This window comes from Aulonocara stuartgranti (assembly GCF_965226115.1).
Source record: "Aulonocara stuartgranti genome assembly, chromosome: 15".
NCBI classification, from domain to species: Eukaryota; Metazoa; Chordata; class Actinopteri; order Cichliformes; family Cichlidae; genus Aulonocara; species Aulonocara stuartgranti.
In genome coordinates, this window is record NC_138951.1 from 10,704,307 (window position 1) to 10,722,178 (window position 17,872).

The 17,872-nt window shown below is 37.2% G+C and overlaps 1 protein-coding gene and 1 long non-coding RNA gene across 4 annotated transcripts; one reads left to right on the forward strand and one right to left on the reverse strand.

Annotated features, from left to right (window-relative positions):
- Positions 1-785: 785 nt before the first annotated feature.
- acp1 (acid phosphatase 1) lies at positions 786-17,688 on the forward strand. Of its 3 annotated transcripts, XM_082506590.1 has the most exons (7): positions 786-876; positions 2,399-2,472; positions 3,066-3,179; positions 3,243-3,356; positions 11,376-11,437; positions 12,223-12,328; positions 17,385-17,688. In XM_082506590.1, exons 1-7 carry the CDS (start codon positions 834-836, stop codon positions 17,460-17,462), a joined length of 591 nt encoding a protein of 196 aa, XP_082362716.1. In that variant the 5' UTR covers positions 786-833; the 3' UTR covers positions 17,463-17,688. The 3 variants fall into 3 exon arrangements, with proteins under 3 accessions (XP_082362716.1, XP_082362714.1, XP_082362715.1); XM_082506588.1 differs by lacking the exon at positions 3,243-3,356; XM_082506589.1 differs by lacking the exon at positions 3,066-3,179.
- On the reverse strand, positions 1,249-3,056 carry LOC309689902. The gene is made up of 3 exons (XR_014271552.1): positions 2,956-3,056; positions 1,612-1,665; positions 1,249-1,282 (listed from the first exon to the last, which is right to left on the reverse strand). It is a non-coding gene; the product is annotated as an uncharacterized lncRNA (long non-coding RNA).
- Positions 17,689-17,872: the final 184 nt, after the last annotated feature.

Here is a 17,872-nt window from a genome sequence, read left to right on the forward strand (position 1 = left end):
AGGTCCACACATGTGGAACAGAATTAATCACACCTCAACGCACCTTGTCACTTTTGTACACTGCAAAATATTTCCACACATACTCGTCCTTTTATATTTATATGTATACCTATATCCATATATTTATCTATTTATTTTAATATTTATCTATTATAACTCTGTTTCTACACTAATCTTATGTGCGTGCTTGTGTTTGTTGTATATTTGCTGCTATGACAACTCAGTTTCCGTCTGGGATTAATAAAGTTTCTCTGATTCTGATTCATCAGCTTCTCAACGCACTCCTATCTTTCAGTCATACTCTCTTCATTCTTCTTCGTTAGTACATTTATAGAACAGCTTCTACCCGTGGGCTGTCAGTACCATAAATGCAAATTAAGAGTGTGAGCAGACAAATAGCAGCTGTTGCTGCTATTTGCTATTGATTATGTTTAAATTTTTTTGTGCAATATTTTGTTCTGTGAATATTTCAGCAGATGTTCAATTTCCATCCCTCAACATATCATCACGTCAAATTGGCAGATTTACACCAGATGGACTTCCTGATACTACTGTCCCCAATTATATGGGCTTAGGACTAACAGTAGGACTACATTGGGTTGTATGTCAACTAAAAACAAAACAAAACACAAACAAACAAAATATATATTCACAGATATCTGGTATCACTTATAATTTCCAATGTAAATGTAAATGAGAGTAATACTCTTTAAATTTAAGGCGCATGTGGTTCATACTTGAACCCTTCAGCACTGTCAGCGTGCTATACTTTTGTTCAGGCAGTACTTGGCCGCCACGTTAGCCGGTGTCGTAGTCGTACAGGACCTTTCAACATGGCGGCGACGGGTACAAAGTCGGTTTTGTTCGTTTGTTTGGGTAAGAGACGTCTTTTAAACCCACAAAACCTCAGTTAAAACTTACACGTGTTACTGCTTAAAAGCAAACATGTCATTCTGTCAGCAGGTCAACTCATCGCATTTTAATAAATGAAATGAGCTTCGTTAGATGTACCTCAGAGTGCTAACTATGTACTAGCTGCCTTACAATGAACGCGAAGCTGCCAAACACACTTTCCACTTAAGGCTCTTAAACTTTTAACTTCCATGTGTGTATGTTTGGTATCTAATCAGCTGTAGCCTTATGTGTAAACGTCAAGCAAGGTGTCCGTGTTTAACTGGAGAGATACGTGTCTAAGCTCAAAGAATCCAAAGTGAAAGCTGTCAGGAACTCACCTCAGCACGGAAACGTCACTGCAGATAATTTGAAGCACATGCGTCCAATTCTGAAATAGTTTTCAAGATGTAGCAGAGTGTAGGTTGGCTCTGTTATTAATTTGAGTGGTAGATTTTTCATTATAATTCGTTTCACATTTCATTAAAGCTTCTACAGAGGATTTTACTTTACCAATGGACTGTTTCCTGAAAAAATACTAAACGTGATCAAACATTTTAGAAACTGCTTGATGCAACTACCAAAACAGTAACTTAAACATTACATGTTAAGACACACATAGATTTTATGTTATATATTTTGGACATTAACAGATTAGTTGTTATTTTAGCCATTTACTAAAGCATCCCGTTTAGGGTTTTTTTTTTTGCATACTTTTACCTCTGGTGCTGTCGACATCCTAATTGGAGGAAGGGTTCAAGTAGTACTGGCCTTCTGTAAAACAGCACAGATAATTAGGCGGGTTAGACAAAAGCTGTGAACATTTTATTTATGGTTTATTCAATTTGACTAATTAAGCCCCTGAAAATATTTTTAATTAATTTGTTTTATGTTAATTGCATTAAATTTAAGCCAAAAGTCTGCTCTTCAATTAGATCTTTTATGAGATTCTAGATTTTGTTTAGGACATTTAAAAGAAAAAAAAAGTCACTGTTCACAAAGTTGCGACTGTATTTCAAATAGGAGTTTTATATAAGCACAGTAAATCCATTGTCTTTGGATGTTGCCAGTAATATGCTGGACTTCTGCATGGGTCTACATGTTAAAATATGAGCTTAAGTTTTAGAAATATTTTTTCAGGTTTTAAAATATTGTAAAGGTTTTGCCCCTTTTTGTCTGTTATGCCTCAGATGCTGTCCCAGGGAGCAATCACAGTGCACAGAATAAGAAAGAAAAAAGCTTAATCAATATCTGGCCTCGACTCAAGATTTTAAGTCATTTTAGTTGTTGACACAGTCCGAAAGTAAAGTCAGTTTCACAATACATTTCTTTTTTGTTTTAGCAGTCGAAATCCATTTACCGTATACAGAAAAGTTTGTATTTTAAAATATCATACATATATCTTTATGATATACTGAAGTTATGTGTATTACCACTGGGATATTGCAGTTTTCTAAATATATCCTTATCCCTTTAATATGGTGATGTTGTTTGTGGTGTTGAACAGGGAATATCTGCCGATCCCCCATTGCTGAAGCAGTCTTCAGGAAGATGGCAACTGATGGTGGCATCGTTGATCAGGTAAAGTCATTGTTGACATATGTTTTCATTTCGTACTACAGATCTGCTGTACACATTTTTTCTGTTTATAACTCCTGCCATTTGATACAACTATGGAAATGACAACAGAAGTGTCAGCCACTCACCTTAAATGTTCTGTTCAGTGTTGCATGTTTGAAGAGCCCTTTACATATTACGTATAACACTACAATATGAATAACATATCAAGAACTAGTCTCAAAAATATTTCCTCTGGCATTAGTGAGGAAAATTATTTCTTCATACTGGTTGGTTGATAATATATATTTTTAATTTGGCAGTATTAACTTCGCAGTTTTAAAGTCCTGGTCTCTGGAGAGAAATTCTATATGAAATTAACTTTTGCTACTAACTGCAGTACATTGATTTAAAATGGAAAAAATGAAAGTTCAAAATTCCTCACTGAATTCAATTTGGATAATAGCGACCTGCTTACAGTCTCTAAAGATGATTAGGAACATTTACCTTCAGTTTAAATGTGGAGTTGCCCTTTATTCTGTACAGAAACTTCTTTCTTTATGAGACTGTAATTCGGTTTTGTTGAGTTTCTGATTCCCGTGCTTTGTTCTGCCTAGTGGAGGATAGACAGTGCTGCCACCTCCACCTATGAGATAGGAAACCCTCCAGACCACCGTGGTCAAGCCTGCATGAAGAGGCATGGCGTGCCCATGAGGCATGTGGCCAGGCAGGTATGATCACCCACCACCTCTCTCAAGACGTAGCTAGCGCCCCCTTTTTGTTCTCTGTTGCAGTGGATCATAGACAGTGGTGCCACATCAGACTGGAATCTAGGCAGCTTACCGGATGCCCGCGGTCTAGCCTGCCTCAGGAAGCATGGCATTGACACGGACCACAGGGCGCGACAGGTACAACCAGACGTCCCACAGCTGCTGTCACTGCAGTGGAAAGTGTGTGTGTGTGCGTGCGTGTGTATGTGAGAATGTAATGCTGCTCAATCACATTTTTAAAAATAAATTGTCACATACTTAAAACAGTGAGTAAGAAGAGTAGGTAGCAGTCTTCTCTCTTAATTACAGGATGATTTTCAGGCATCTTGGCCTCTTGTGGTAGCATGGATGTTGCTCACAGACCAGCTGAGTGTTACTGGTCTACACTCTATGTTTCACTTGGATTTTATTCTTAGTCTGCTCCATCATGCTTTCTTCTGTCTACAGAAGAACTGTTAAATAGCTATTGTGGTTGTTTTTGATGTCAGTCAGCTGCCTACCAGGGAGTCTGTCATCCTAGAAACCTATTCTCCAGGTCTGTGTAGTCAGCTTTCTAATCACAAGAACCAACTTTCCACCTGCTAGAAGTTTTGGTTTGTGCTGTTTGTTCTTCTCTTTGGATCTTTCAATTAGTAGAGAAGGGTGACTGTTGCTAAGACTGCAAGACATTGTGCCCAAACAGCAGCATGAAGGAAGTGAAACACGTGTTTGTACTGCTTGGGGATAGCTGCTTAACTGGTTTTCTTTTGAAAAGGAGACTGTCAGCTAACCTGCTCATGAGTTAACGAGATGCGCTAGAACAGGATCTTCCACAGAACTGTCTGAAGTAAATTTTAAACCTGTTTGGAAAAGGGCCTACATTTTTAAAAAAACATTTTGAGGCACTGGCTATCTAATCCTTTTAAAAAAAGAAAAAAAGTTTGTTTGTATAAACCCAATACACTAATTGCCATATTTGCTAAGCCAAAATGTAATTCATAATAGAACATAAAAACTTGGGAAAATTAACCATTTTAATGTAAATATAAGTTCATTAAGAAATTAATGGCAGCACCATGTCTCAAAAAAACGTTGGGCCAGGGCCGAGAATAATGTTCCTCAACATTAAAGACTTTTAATATCTCATTATCTGCAGTACAAGATATAATCATAATAGATTCAGAGAATCTGGAAAAAACTCTGTGCGCAAGGGACAAAGTTAAAAATCAGTATTTGATGCCTGTGATCTTTGGCCCCTCGGGTTGCACTGCATGAAAAATAGGCATAGATCAGTAAACATAGTTCGTCATGCCATCCACAAATGCAGGTTAAAGCTGAGTCATGCAAAGAAGTAGCCAATCGTGAGCACAATCCAGAACACTACAGTCTTCTCTGGGCCAAAGCAAAGCGGAAAACTGCTCTGTGGTCAGAGAAATTAAAATGTAAAATTCTTCTTAAAAATGCTGCGTCCCTCAGAGTAAAGAGGAGAGGGACGATCCAGCTGGTTATACGTATTCTGTTGAAAAGCCTACAGCTCTGATGGTATAGCAGTGTATTAATGCCTTTGGAATTGATATTTTGCACATCTGGAAAGGCACTAGCAATGCTGAAAGCTATTTTACAGGTTTTAGAATAACATATACTCCCATTCAGATGATGTCTTTTTCTAGGAATGCCTTGCATATTTCAACAAGACCATTCCAAACTGCATACTGCAGCTATTGCAAGAGCATGGCTTCATAGAAGAAGAGCCCAACTGTCCTGCCTGCAGTCCAGACCTTTCACAGACTGAAAACATTTGGCTCATCATGAAACCAAAAATATGACAAAGAACACCCAGGACTGTGGAGCAACTAGAATCTTATACCAGACAAGAAGGAAAGAAAATAATTTACCCAAAGATCAGCAGCCGGTCTCCTCATTTTGCAGTTTTTTATGGACTGTTGTTAAAGGAAGAGGAGCTGTTTCACGGTGGTAAACACGAACTTGTCGCGAGTTTTGAGATGGGTTGCACCATCAATGCAAAATGGCTTAAAATGGCTCATTTTCTCAGCTTAAGGATTTCAGAAAATATTCTGTTTTTATTTACATATCACAAACTGTATAACATTTTTAGGAGTTGGGGTAGTATTTTTGAGTGTAATAAAGAAGCTGATAGCCAGTCCCTGGTCTAGACTAATGTTCAAGTTGATGGCACCTGTGACGTTTGTGAAATATTGATGAAGCCAGTGTAGCAAGCATCACTGCACAGATGTTTCTAATCCTTAAAGAGGCCTGAAATTACACCAAGATGTTTGTCCATGTATGGCTTCAGGCTTTATGCTGCGCTGGCTTCTCCTTACAGTAACTCCTACTCCCCAGTGCCCTTAAACACTGAGAGATCTCCGGTGTTTCACCCTAGACTTGAGATCTCCCATCTCCTTGTTTTGGCTTACTGCAAACCAGTTCTGTCAGACCCTCATCTAATCTCCTCAAAGCAGGGATGGGAAGGCTCAACCCTTGGCTTAAACCCAACCAAATCCACACAATAAGCTTTGACAAGTCTTTGTTTTTTCCTCTTTTTCTTTAGCACTCTTTTCTGCCACGTTTTCTTTTTTAATAACCCACCCTCCAACTTTGCTGAAGGCCTGGCGTGGCCAGTGTCCAAGCAAACTGGCCAGCTGGGAGCTCGTTTAAAGACCTGTGTATCCCCAAATAAACAAAAGTGTGTTTATTTTATAAACACATATTTTTCAAAGTGATCCATAACAAGTAACTTAGGGTAATCAAAAATTTGACATCCAGACATCAGATTTAAGAGAGTTGCAATTTGATTATCGTAAAACCAACACTTGAGGAATGAACACTTTTTGCCAAAATACCATCATCCTGTAGTAATCACATTAATTTCACCTGTCACCAGTTCAGCATTGATGCTGTGCAGATAAGTTTTACAAGCTGAATTCTCGTCCTTTTCCCACCATTACTCAAAAGTGCAAACATAATTAATGAAGAAAAGATCTTAGCTTATCTGTTAATGGTTATTTTTTGGATAATTCCTAAGGAATGCTTCTTCAACACACATTAATGATAGCTGTAAGTAGATATTATGTAGATATTATATTTTATTACTGGCTAGAACTATAATCGACAACACAAGTGAAAGCTGGTGTGCAAACAGATAATTAACTTCAAATGTAGATGTGCCTGCTAGGTAGGGCTGCACGATTTTGCATAAAATGAGAATCACGATTTTTTTGCTTAGAATTGAGATCACGATTCTCTCACGATTTTCTTTTCCAGTATAAATATTTATTGCACTTATTAACTGCACATCAACTTCGTAACAGTTGAGACTGAACATAAAAACAATAAATAAACATAAAAACAACAGATGTCTCACGTTTTGTTGTTGCCGCAAAATGTTGCACTGCTTGAAATTCCGTCTCCACCGTTGCTCGACACTGCGTGTATAGAGCAGGTAGTGCAACAATAGAAAAATAGTTGCTGGACGGCACTGTGTAGCGTTTGTCTAGGGTGTTTATCATTTTCCTAAATCCCTGGTTTTGCACAGTGTTGATGGGAGCCATATCTTTGGTCAGGTGATAAGTAATAGCCTCCGTAATTTCTTTGTGCCTGCGGGAGTTCGACGGGTATAGGGAAGCGCTGTATAAGGTTCCCGTTATTGATGTTTGGGTGGTTGACCGGGACGGATTTTGTCCTGTCACTTTCTCGTCATCTCTGACGCGTTCTCTGTTGTTTTTTCCCTGCTAATTTTAGCATCACACGGCACAGCTTCTGTATCACGTGGTATAAGGCTCCGCCCTTGTCATTCGTTGAGCAGGAAGAGTGAGCGCTTGTTTTCATGCAGATTGCGTCCCGGATCAAAATGCGGTACAATCGTCGTCGTCTTTTTTATTTTTTATTTTTTAAATCGTTGTCATTTGGAAATGAGATCGCACATAAGTATGAATCGAGATCGCGATTTTCTAACGATTAATCGTGCAGCTAGGGCTGCTCGATTATGGCAAAAATGATAATCACGATTATTTTCACTGAAATTGAGATCTCGATTATTTGACGATATTTATTTAACCCTTTAAGACCTACTATAGAACCAAGTCCGCCAGAGCTTATATTATATTTTTACATGTTGTAGTGCCATTTGTGGGAGCATTTCAAGTTGCTATACAACTGTTATAGCCCATATTTTAAATAATATGTATTCATTAAGTCCATAGTAACTACATTAATTGCAAAAAAGTGCAATAAACTACAAAAAAATTGAAAATCGTTTTTGGTTTTTTTTACATATATTTCTACTTGGAGAAATTTAAGGGTTTATCCCTCAAAACTTTAAATACAAAAAAGTTGCAAAAAATAGTTTACAACAACAGGAAATTTATTTTGAGTGTCTTCATAGTTTTATTTTGGAGATACAGCAATTTTTATATACTGCAGGAAAAATGAAAAAACAATCCTATGATGCAAATTTGCAAAGAAAACAGCAGGTGCATCAAAATAAACTATTTCCAGCAGTGCAATTCGAGTTCTAAGCATCACAGAAACTATTCAGAAAGGTCAAACATGACCAGTATAGGCTTTTAAGGCCTACGAGTAAAAAACTACAATTTCCGCGAAAATTACGTCACTTCCGGTTTCGGCCAGGAAATGGCGGATATGCGGTAGTTCGTGCTGACGACTGTTTCAATGTGGGAAGTGTTACGAACAGCTGATCGGATCGGCAAAGCGTGTTTCTGGAATATTGTGTTTTTGTTCCTGCAAGCGCTTTTTATGCAATTTTTGCAAAGCTTTATGTGGAAGGAAACCGTGACCGAGGACAAGCTGATGGCATCAGATGTAAGTACAACTCCTCTGGTTTTATATGCAAAACAAATTATTGCGCTAGCTTACACGGTCCAGGTTCTACAGGGATTTAAAAATAGTTACACAACACGGAGCGTGCTGCTCTGACCGGCTTTAAAGGGTTAACAATGACTTTAAAAAAATTATATAAAATAGTGTGCAACACCACTGAAGTTTTTTTTTTTTTTTTACCTGTCTTTTCAACCAACAGCAGTCACTCTCCTCTCCAAATAACTTCTGCTTAGCTTTCTGAGCTTCCCTCGGGTCCTCTTAATCAGCGGTCTCCACCCTTTTTTGCGCCACAGACGGTTTATGCCCGACAATATTTTCACGGACCGGCCTTTAAGGTGTCGCGGATAAATGAGGGAGGGGCTAATAATCGGCTCAGTCATTTTTAATGATCGTTGAAAGCCCAGATCGTAATCGTGATTAAAATTCGATTAATTGAGCAGCCCTACGTGCAGCCCTACTGCTAGGGCTGTTCGATATAACGATATAGATCGGATGACGATATAAAAACGTTTATCGTTTCATTTTAGCTATTGTTTGTTTCGTGGTGTCGCAAAATAAACTGTTTACGGCAATATTTTTTCATCGTTTTGATGGTCACTGTAGTGGCTATATTAATTTCTTCAAGTTCTCTCTTTCTCTTATATTTAATATAACCACACTACGGACAAGCGCCTGTTTTTATGCGTTGTGGTTAGCAACAACGACGGTAACACCATCGTGTGTCTGCTTGTTTATGTTCCACATAAACCTTTCACAATAAAGCTCAAGATCCTGTTGAGACTTTTCAAAATAAACTGAATCACGTGAAAGAGCAGATTATTTACGGATGAGAAGTAAAAAAGAGCCGCCAGGTGCTAAAAAATAAACCTTAGACTCAAACATTAGAACAGGCTTTTCCCCGCAGCACCCTGTGTAATAAATACTCACAAAGAAAACTGCGGCTGTTACAACTTGTGTCTAAAAATGTATCGTTTCATGCATCTGTTAAAACACTCGACTCCAGCTACATGACGCGCAGCTGGAAACACTTCCCGCAAGTCGAGCTGCCCGAGATTCACAGAATTTACAGAAAATGTTACATTTTTGTGATTTATATCGTTATCGAGATGATAGAATTCTTATATTGGGATATGAGATTTTGGTCCTATCGCACAGCCCTAGTGCCTGCTTACAGCAGTGTTTTAGTGTTTTGTTTTTTTGTGTTTTCTAAGACTGTTTCCCCACAGAGTAGTAAAACAGAACTTAAAATCACTCCGCTACTATTTCTTTATAAGAAATTGAGTTATGTATACTATATATCACACAGATCCATATGATTTTTAGGGCTTTATTATGTGTCGTTTTCATTATTCATTTATATGTATCATTTTAAAGTTTCATTCTATGCATGTTGATTGTTTTTTTTCCTTTTATGCCTCTTAACTACTTCCATCTTTACTTGCTTTTTTCCCCCATTTATTCTTAGTTAATTCATTCCACAAATAGGATCAGTGGTGGCTTTACAGTGTAGTAGTTATCACATTTACCTAACCTGTAAAAGATCCTTAGTTTGAGGCAAGAACACACAAATCCCTGGGACGGTTGCATCGGAAAGGACAGGCATAAGGGCATAAAAATCGGTGCCATACTGGATATACAGAGCTCTTTGCAGTGGCAACCACTTGCGAAAAAACCTTTATGAAATTGGATAAATATTAATAAATGAAATGTTACAATATTTTATAATTTTCCCCATCACCCATAACCTTATATAAAGTGTATAAATATATTAAGTGTCTTCAGACTGTACTCCATATAACCACGAGAGCGTTACTAAACACTTAAATCTACTAACAACTACATTACAGAGTGTCTGTTTTTTGCTCCTTTTATAAACTTAACAAGTTCAGCATATGTTGAAATTTAACTACAACAAGAGGACATGTTTGTTATCACCACAGGCTAAAGACGCAAATGTCTGAAGTGTCACCAAGGAGGCAAATTTCAGTGGCTGACTGGCCAGGCGTGCAAGGTTTTTGTTCCCTCACATAGAAGAACCTTGTTGAATGAAGATATAGGGCAAAATAAATTTACAGCTTTCCTGAATCACATATCAACAAGTACCTCTTTTGTTAAAGTATGACGGTAAACCAACATGCACGGTGACATGTCAAATTCTTCTTTTTTGTTAAAAAGAACCATTAACTTTTAGATTTCCAATCACTTTTCTATGAGTGTCTCCCGACTCTTTCTTTGCTTTCCATAAAAACCTCCTTGCTCATTCTTAGCCAAAGATTTCAGATACCAAACTAAGCTCTCTGTCAACTTTGTGAGGAGGTCTTGCACAAGACTTTTTGATAGAGGATTACCACTGCTTCATTTACACTGTGAAAGAAGCAGGCACTGAGATTATGATCAACACAGATTATCATTGTGTGTGAGAGAGAGGATGTGAAAGTGTGAGAATGGGTGAAATACAGTGATCAGACTGCAGTGGCTGGAGCGTTTCGCTGCGTGAATATAATCGAAAACATTTGTAATGAACATCTTTTTACCCGTCTGCTGTTACAAGCTGTCACTGTTATTGTGTCCATATGTCAACATCTGGAGCTATGCGGGAGTTTTATTCATGCCTCTGTGCTCTCATTTGTTTCTCTCTGCCCTTAGCTTCTCCTTGGCATTCCTATAAATCCACTGTCAAAATACTTTAAAAGTATTCGGGGTGTTGCCTGTTTTTCTTATTTTTTTCTTTTTGTTTTTATTGCTGCTTGTGCCATTAAATCATCACAGAATGCAGTGAAAACTGTATAAACCCCTCCACAGGCATACAGACGTGCTCCTTTCCCTAACTTGGTTTTCCTCTAGGTCAAGAATTCAAGTTGTTATAAACGCGACCTTGTTTTTTTCACGTTAAAATGAGTTAGCCATTGAGCAGGAGAAGGAGGGAGGAGGAATAGATGGGAAAATAAGGCTTGTGTGACTTGTTGAAAATGCAACATTAGTTTATTTATGTTTTAAAAATTCTTTGTGCATGTAACAGCACATGGATGCTGGCCTCCATTACGAACAATGAAACGTAATTAAAAATATTGACATAATATAACTACATCCAAAAGCTATTACTAAAAAGGCAGATGATAAATGAATGATTTAATAAGATCTGAGTTGTCTTATTTTTCTTGTCTTTAGAGGTTTAATGTGTCAGTGAAAAAGCTGCTTTTTTATTTTCTTTTAGCTGCATAACCCATTCAGCCCTCTTTGAAGGACCAGAGGGAGTCTCTGCTGGTCATACTGAATTTCCACACAGAGCCAAAAGTAATATTTGTTTTGTTGTTCTTGCAGGTGACCAAGGAAGATTTCATGAGCTTTGAGCACATTCTGTGCATGGACGAGAGCAATCTGAGGTAGAGTTATTTCAGCCCACAGCAGCAGTGTTTATTTTTTTTCTAAGAGTGTCAATCACGGTTGGATACTTAGACACTGAAAGCGCTGGTGTCATGTGTTAAGTGTCAAAAAACATTTGTCTTGTCACGGTCCAAACTAGTGTGTCCTGCTGTCATGACGTTTATCTGTGCTGTTCTTTCACATGCATACATAAAAATGGTGGGGACATTGAGCTATAAATGCCTTGTAGGAGAATGCCTCCCTTTAATGACCAATATCCTTTCTTAAGCTCTTTGCAGAGGTCAGGGGGAGGGATATTTTTTGCTACTTTGAACGTTTAAGGATCATTTTGAGATCACATGCCCACGGCAGATCTGATCTGTAAGCAGCTTACTGAGTTCTTTGGATGCCTCGTCTTTGCTCTTTGGGGCAGTCTTTTCTTTTCCCCCTGCACACTTTGTTTCCTACAAATTTTAAGTTGGCCAGACTGAGAATTCATTAATTCTTTGACCTACTGCTTTTGTCTGGGATTGACTTAAACATGTTAAGGTGTTACTTTTCATTTATGTACTCTGTATGTTTCCAGACTACACCGTTTTATTATTTATCACTGATTTAAAGTTAATGACATGAATGTAATTATTATTAGAGGAATGCTAGAATAAGAAGCAGACAATAAACACTATACAACAACATTATCTCGAATATTTAGAAGCATGTGACCTCTTTAATCCAGAGGTGCTCAAACCTCCCTTGTTTCGTGCTCTGTTCTTTTGGAGTTACTTGTTTTCTCTCACCTTTGCAGTGACTTGAAACGGAAGTCAAAGTCCGTGAAAGACTACACAGCAAAAATTGAGCTTCTTGGTTCTTATGACCCCCAGAAGCAGCTGATCATCCAAGACCCTTATTATGTAAGTATTCAAACACATCCCTATGTTCAACTTTATTGCTCAAATTTAGAGGATATGTTTAATTTAATGTTGTAGCGAGATGGTCCAGCAAAGAAGCCAAAGCCAGTAAAACTACAAGATGCAACATTTAGAGGCCTTTACTTACATTTAAGGGAGACACAAGAACTCATTTTAAATATCTATACCATTTGGCATGTTAAATTAAGTGCCATGCTAAGGTCTCAACCACAAAGGCCTAGAGACCTCTCTGGCAACCAATGGTTCCAAGGGGAAATGTGCATTCTCTGAAAGGTTGGTGAGTGGCAGCTGGCACTTGCTGTGAAATTGATTGCTAAAGCCCAATTCATGCAGGCGTAAAGACCTGTTAGTTACTCAGTGACGGCAACCTCAGCTTGCTAGGGAAAAGTGCATATTCCTGACTATCTCTATCCACATTCAAATTGGATAATGGTTTTAGGATTTTTAGCTCCTTAACACGTGCTCCATTTTTTTTTTGGAAGGGACCAAAAGTAATTGGACAACTGACTCAAAGGCTAGTTCATGGGGTGGTGTGGGCAGTTACTTCGTTATATCATTATCAATTAAGCAGATAAAAGGCCTGGAAATTATTTGAGGTGTGGTACTTGCATTTGGGAGATTTTCCTGTGAACAGACAACATGGGGTCAAAGCAGCTCTCCATGCAGGTGAAATCCCCCATCCTTAAGCTGCAAAAACAGACAAAAAAAAACATCCAAGAAATTGCAGCAATTTTAGGACTGGCAAAATCTGCGGTTTGGTACATTCTGAGAAAGAAAGAAAGAAAGAAAGAAAGAAAGCACTGTTGAACTCAGCAACGCAAAATGACCTGGACGTCCACAGAAGACAACAGTGGTGGATGATCACAGAATCATTTCCATGGTGGAGAGAAACCCCTTCGCAACAGCCAACCAAGTGAACGTCACTCTCCAGGAGGTAGCTGTATCAATATCCAACTCTACCATAAAGAGAAGACTGCATGAAACAAAAAAAAAAAGCCAGCACAGTTCTGTCAGAAACATTCTTTGGACAGATGAAACCAAGATCAAACTCTACCAGAATGACTGCATGAAAAAAGTATGGAGAGAAGGCGTGGAACAGCTCATGATCCAAAGCATACCGCATCATGTGTAAAACACAGCAGAGGCAGGGTGATGGCTTGGGCATGCATAGCTGCCAGTGGCACTGGGACACTAGTGTTTATTTATGATGTGAAATGGGACAGGCGCAGCCAAATCAATTCTGAGGTGTTCAGAGATATACTGCTCAAATCCAGCTAAAGGCAGTCAAACTGATTTGGCGGCATTTCATAATAAAGATGGGCAAAGACCCAAAACATACAGCCAAAGCAGGACCCAGGAGTTTATTAAAGCAAAGAAGTCAAATATTCTTGAATAGCCAAGTCAGGTGATTCAATTAAAATTCATTCTGGTAATGTACAGAACCAAAATTAGAAAAAAAGTTGTCTCTGTCCAAATATTTATGGACCTAACTGTATACATCAAGTTCGCTTTTCTTCTGTTGAACAGATGATTTGATTAAAAGGTCCTTCCATATTTTTCCTAATATAGGTTTTTATGGCGATTACAGTTACATGGACTGCTGTTTTGAAAAAACATTTTCTTTCACTTAACCTGAGCTCACCATTCAGTAATGGCTCAGCCTTTTTGCTCTTCTCCGTGTGTGCAGACAAACTCCGGCTCCACATTAAACTATGACGTCATCTTGTCTGCTGTGTTTGTGCTATCAGTTATCAGTTTTTATTTAAAAACTGGGGGCTGCATGAGCTTAATGTTGTAATACTTTTTTATTCACATGCGTGGCCCTAGATACATTACTATTGCACATCTATTTTTAGTCTCAAATGCTGGTAAAATTATCACGTTTACATGGTGACAACTGAGCGCTACCGAGCTGTGGATTAAATGAAGCATTGAATTAAAACAATTTGTATTGAGGGTTTTTTTTCCTATAATTGAGTTATTTGAGTGACTCGATGAATTGTTATATCCCTAGTCTAATGTGTGAGTGGGGATCATCTGACCTGCCCTTTAGACTCTCTACCCAGGCAAAAACCCAATCTAGTATTTCTACTAGTGATAAGGTGTCTAAATGAACTCTGTTGTGCACTAAATGTGAAAAGGGGGAACTTTAAGCCAAACATACAAAAAAAATGAAATCTAATATATACAAGAGACAATAAAGCGGGAAGAACTTTTTTTTCATAATAAGAATCCTGATTAAAAGCCCAAAAAAGTATTTCAAAGTAAAACGTCAAACTCTTTCAGTAATTGTAGTAGATACAAAAAAGCTACATTCAGCCCATTCTGTAACATTTGTGTTTCTCTTCAAAGGATCACGTGAGAAAAATTCTATGGACAAGATAAAGGGCAGGAAATGTCACACAGAGCAGTCATTTGAAGTATATTTATGGTTTTGGATGGACCGGATCAGTCTTCAGGTGCAAGTGGAAGAGTTAAGTTGTCTGCAGGGAGAAATCCAGACACAATTGATGCAGTAAAGAGCGCCAAAACAAAATGAACGGTTGCTAGTAAAATAGCTGTGTTTCTCACAAAAAAGTGGTATTCAGCCTTTCCAGACCAACACTCACCATAATATATTAGTTTTACGGAACCATAACAGATGTTTTCTGGTTTCACATTGGTAAGCTTTTCACAGTCCGTGGCTCGGTAGTTCTTTTTGTTCCCTAGATGTTTTGAGTCCTGCCAGATGATTTGGACATGGATTCTTGGCTGGTTTTTATTGTCTTGAGTATTATGAGTGAAAAAGGCAAGAATTGGAAAAGTGCAGGCAGAGACCTTTGGAAGGCTTTGAAAGTTTGAGTGTTGACAATAGACATTTTAAAAAAAAAATAAAAAAATCTTAACCTCCTGTGGCCATTTAAACTTTAATATATTTTTATGGTTGGTTTATTTAAATAAATGGCAAGGGATCTTATAATAAGTAATAATTTTCATATGTGGTCTTTAAGATAAGATAAGATAGAACTTTATTAATCCCTCGGGTGGGTTCCTCTGGGAAATTCGACTTCCAAAAAGCACAGCAACGACCGAAGTTACTTTATGAAAAATGTGTGTGGCTAGAGCTATTTTAGATGAATTATATTGTATAGTTCCTATGTCTTTGATTTTCCCGTAAGAACTTGGACTTTAAATAAAACAGTCATGAATTATTAGTGATGCAGCTGGAAGAAGAAAGAGTGACCACAGTTTATGTGATTGTATTGAGTGTATTGGATTGTGTGATTTTGGCTTTGGACGCTGTATTTCTTTGTGTAATTTTACCAAATCTCATTATAGTCAATGTGGTTTTGGAGGCATGTAAGTACTTGGATTGGTACCTCGCCAGCAACCACATAGCATGACAGCCAAGCGAGCAAAAAAGGGGAGAACAATCGCTGTCCGTGTGTCAGGATAAATAAAGAATTATGTTGTTTTTACACATGAATTCTGGATTGTCCGTAATTGCCCTTTTGCAGATGTTGCACATAATAGGAGAGTGTGCGTGTCAGACGTACCTTTACAAATGGAATTATTAAAATATTTATATTTTAGTAATTTGGAGTATGTGGCATGTGTCACAGGTGTGTAGTTACTCACTCAATCAGTTGAGAATAACAGTTGAATTTAAACCAAGATGAAGTTTTGTGACAAGACTACAAACATGAGTTCATGATGATGTGAACTGAAGAGGAGGAAAGAGACGTGTTAAACGGCCATTGTAAACTTTAAAAATTTAAAATACAGATAACAACGTTTCTCTATTAAATGTTTCTTAGCTCTATTATTATTTTCAATCAGTTGCATTGAGCGATTGTTAATGGAATATTTTAAAATGTAGGTATCGACTTTTCATTTTTTTTATTTCTTGTTTGTTAATTCGTAATTAAACAATAAGAACTTAATTATAGAACAATTTGGATTACTTATAATGGGTTAAATTAACTCAATGTCAAACTTTCTGATTCTTTTATTTTATCAATGTGAAGGTGTTCATCATTCATCTTTCTGCACATAATACACAAGAAATGCTGCTGCTGCTACTCATACAGTGCTGGATCATTGGTATAGGGATGTCATGATACCAGCAATTTAGTAGTTAGTACACAATAGAATTACACGATGCTTAAAAACCCAATTCAGCATCACAACAATCATTGTACTCTACGTACTTAAACATTTTGATGTGATAACAAATCATTTCAAATATTTTTTTTGACAAGGCATAACCTGACATGTTAGGAAGATTACCAAGTAGCCTATGAATTTCACAGTTACTTATTTTATAAGCACTTAATGGTGCCACTGAAAACATTTTAGCCTAGACAGGAAAACAGTGGCCTCTGCAGCTGCTTAGGTCCACATCCACGGTCACAGATACAGCTGAATGTCATCAGAATAGAGTGATACAAAATGTCAGAAAAGGATTTAATGATGCCAGCTAAATGGAATGTAGAAGGAAAATAATTGTGGACCCAGGATCAAACCTTGTGGAACCCCATAAGTTAGGGATGCAATGTGGGAGAAGGACTTGTTTGCCCTAACACAGAAAATTCTATCAGATAATGGGGGGAAAAAACAAATATAAAATATGTTTTATATTTTTATTTTTATAAAATATATAAAAAATAATAAATTATTTTAACAAAATAATAAATAATTTATTAGGGAATCACAAAATTCAATGTAGTTATGTGTTTACAAATTCTTTTTTTAAAAACGTAAATCTCAGCGAGAAATACCACTTTGAATAGTTATGAATAGAATTTCAAAACCCTTTTGGCTTCAGTCTTGACAATTTGGTTCTCGGAATAAGAACATTTCTCAGTTGAGTAACAAACTGTCATTTTTTATAATTTGGGTGTATCCAGCCTGCATCAGAGGGCAGGCCGTACTTCTGTTCCATTCATATAACTGTATATTTTCACTGTGTGCAATAGACAACAAATTCCAGTGATTGCGAGCTATGAATAGTTGGCTAAATCATTTTAATCTCCCCCTCCCTAATTTTGTCTTTTAGGGAAGTGATGAAGACTTTGAAAAGGTCTATGAGCAGTGTGTACGATGCTGCAAAGCTTTCCTGGAGAAGAACTCCTAACATCTACATTGACATGTCTTAGATGTATGAATAAATATGGGTTCTCAATTAAATATACTTACACAAATATATGTATAACTCTGTTGTGAGTAAATACTAAATACCACCAGATTACCTGTTTTGGTGTACGCATAATGTACATTTAGAACAGTATTGTGTGGGCAAGTTAACAGACTGTACATTCAATTGATTAATAAAACAAATAAAGTGAGTGTGACAGTTTAAAGTTCCTTTTGTTATTATTATTATTTTTTACACATTGTCAATTTTTGTTTCCTGAAAATTCTACAAAATTGATAAGATAATATAAGATAACTCTTTGTTGTCATTGCACAGTCATACATATTGCACATTAAATATTATTGCACCTTGTTATAAATATTATTATTGTTATTGTTTTTACCGTTGTT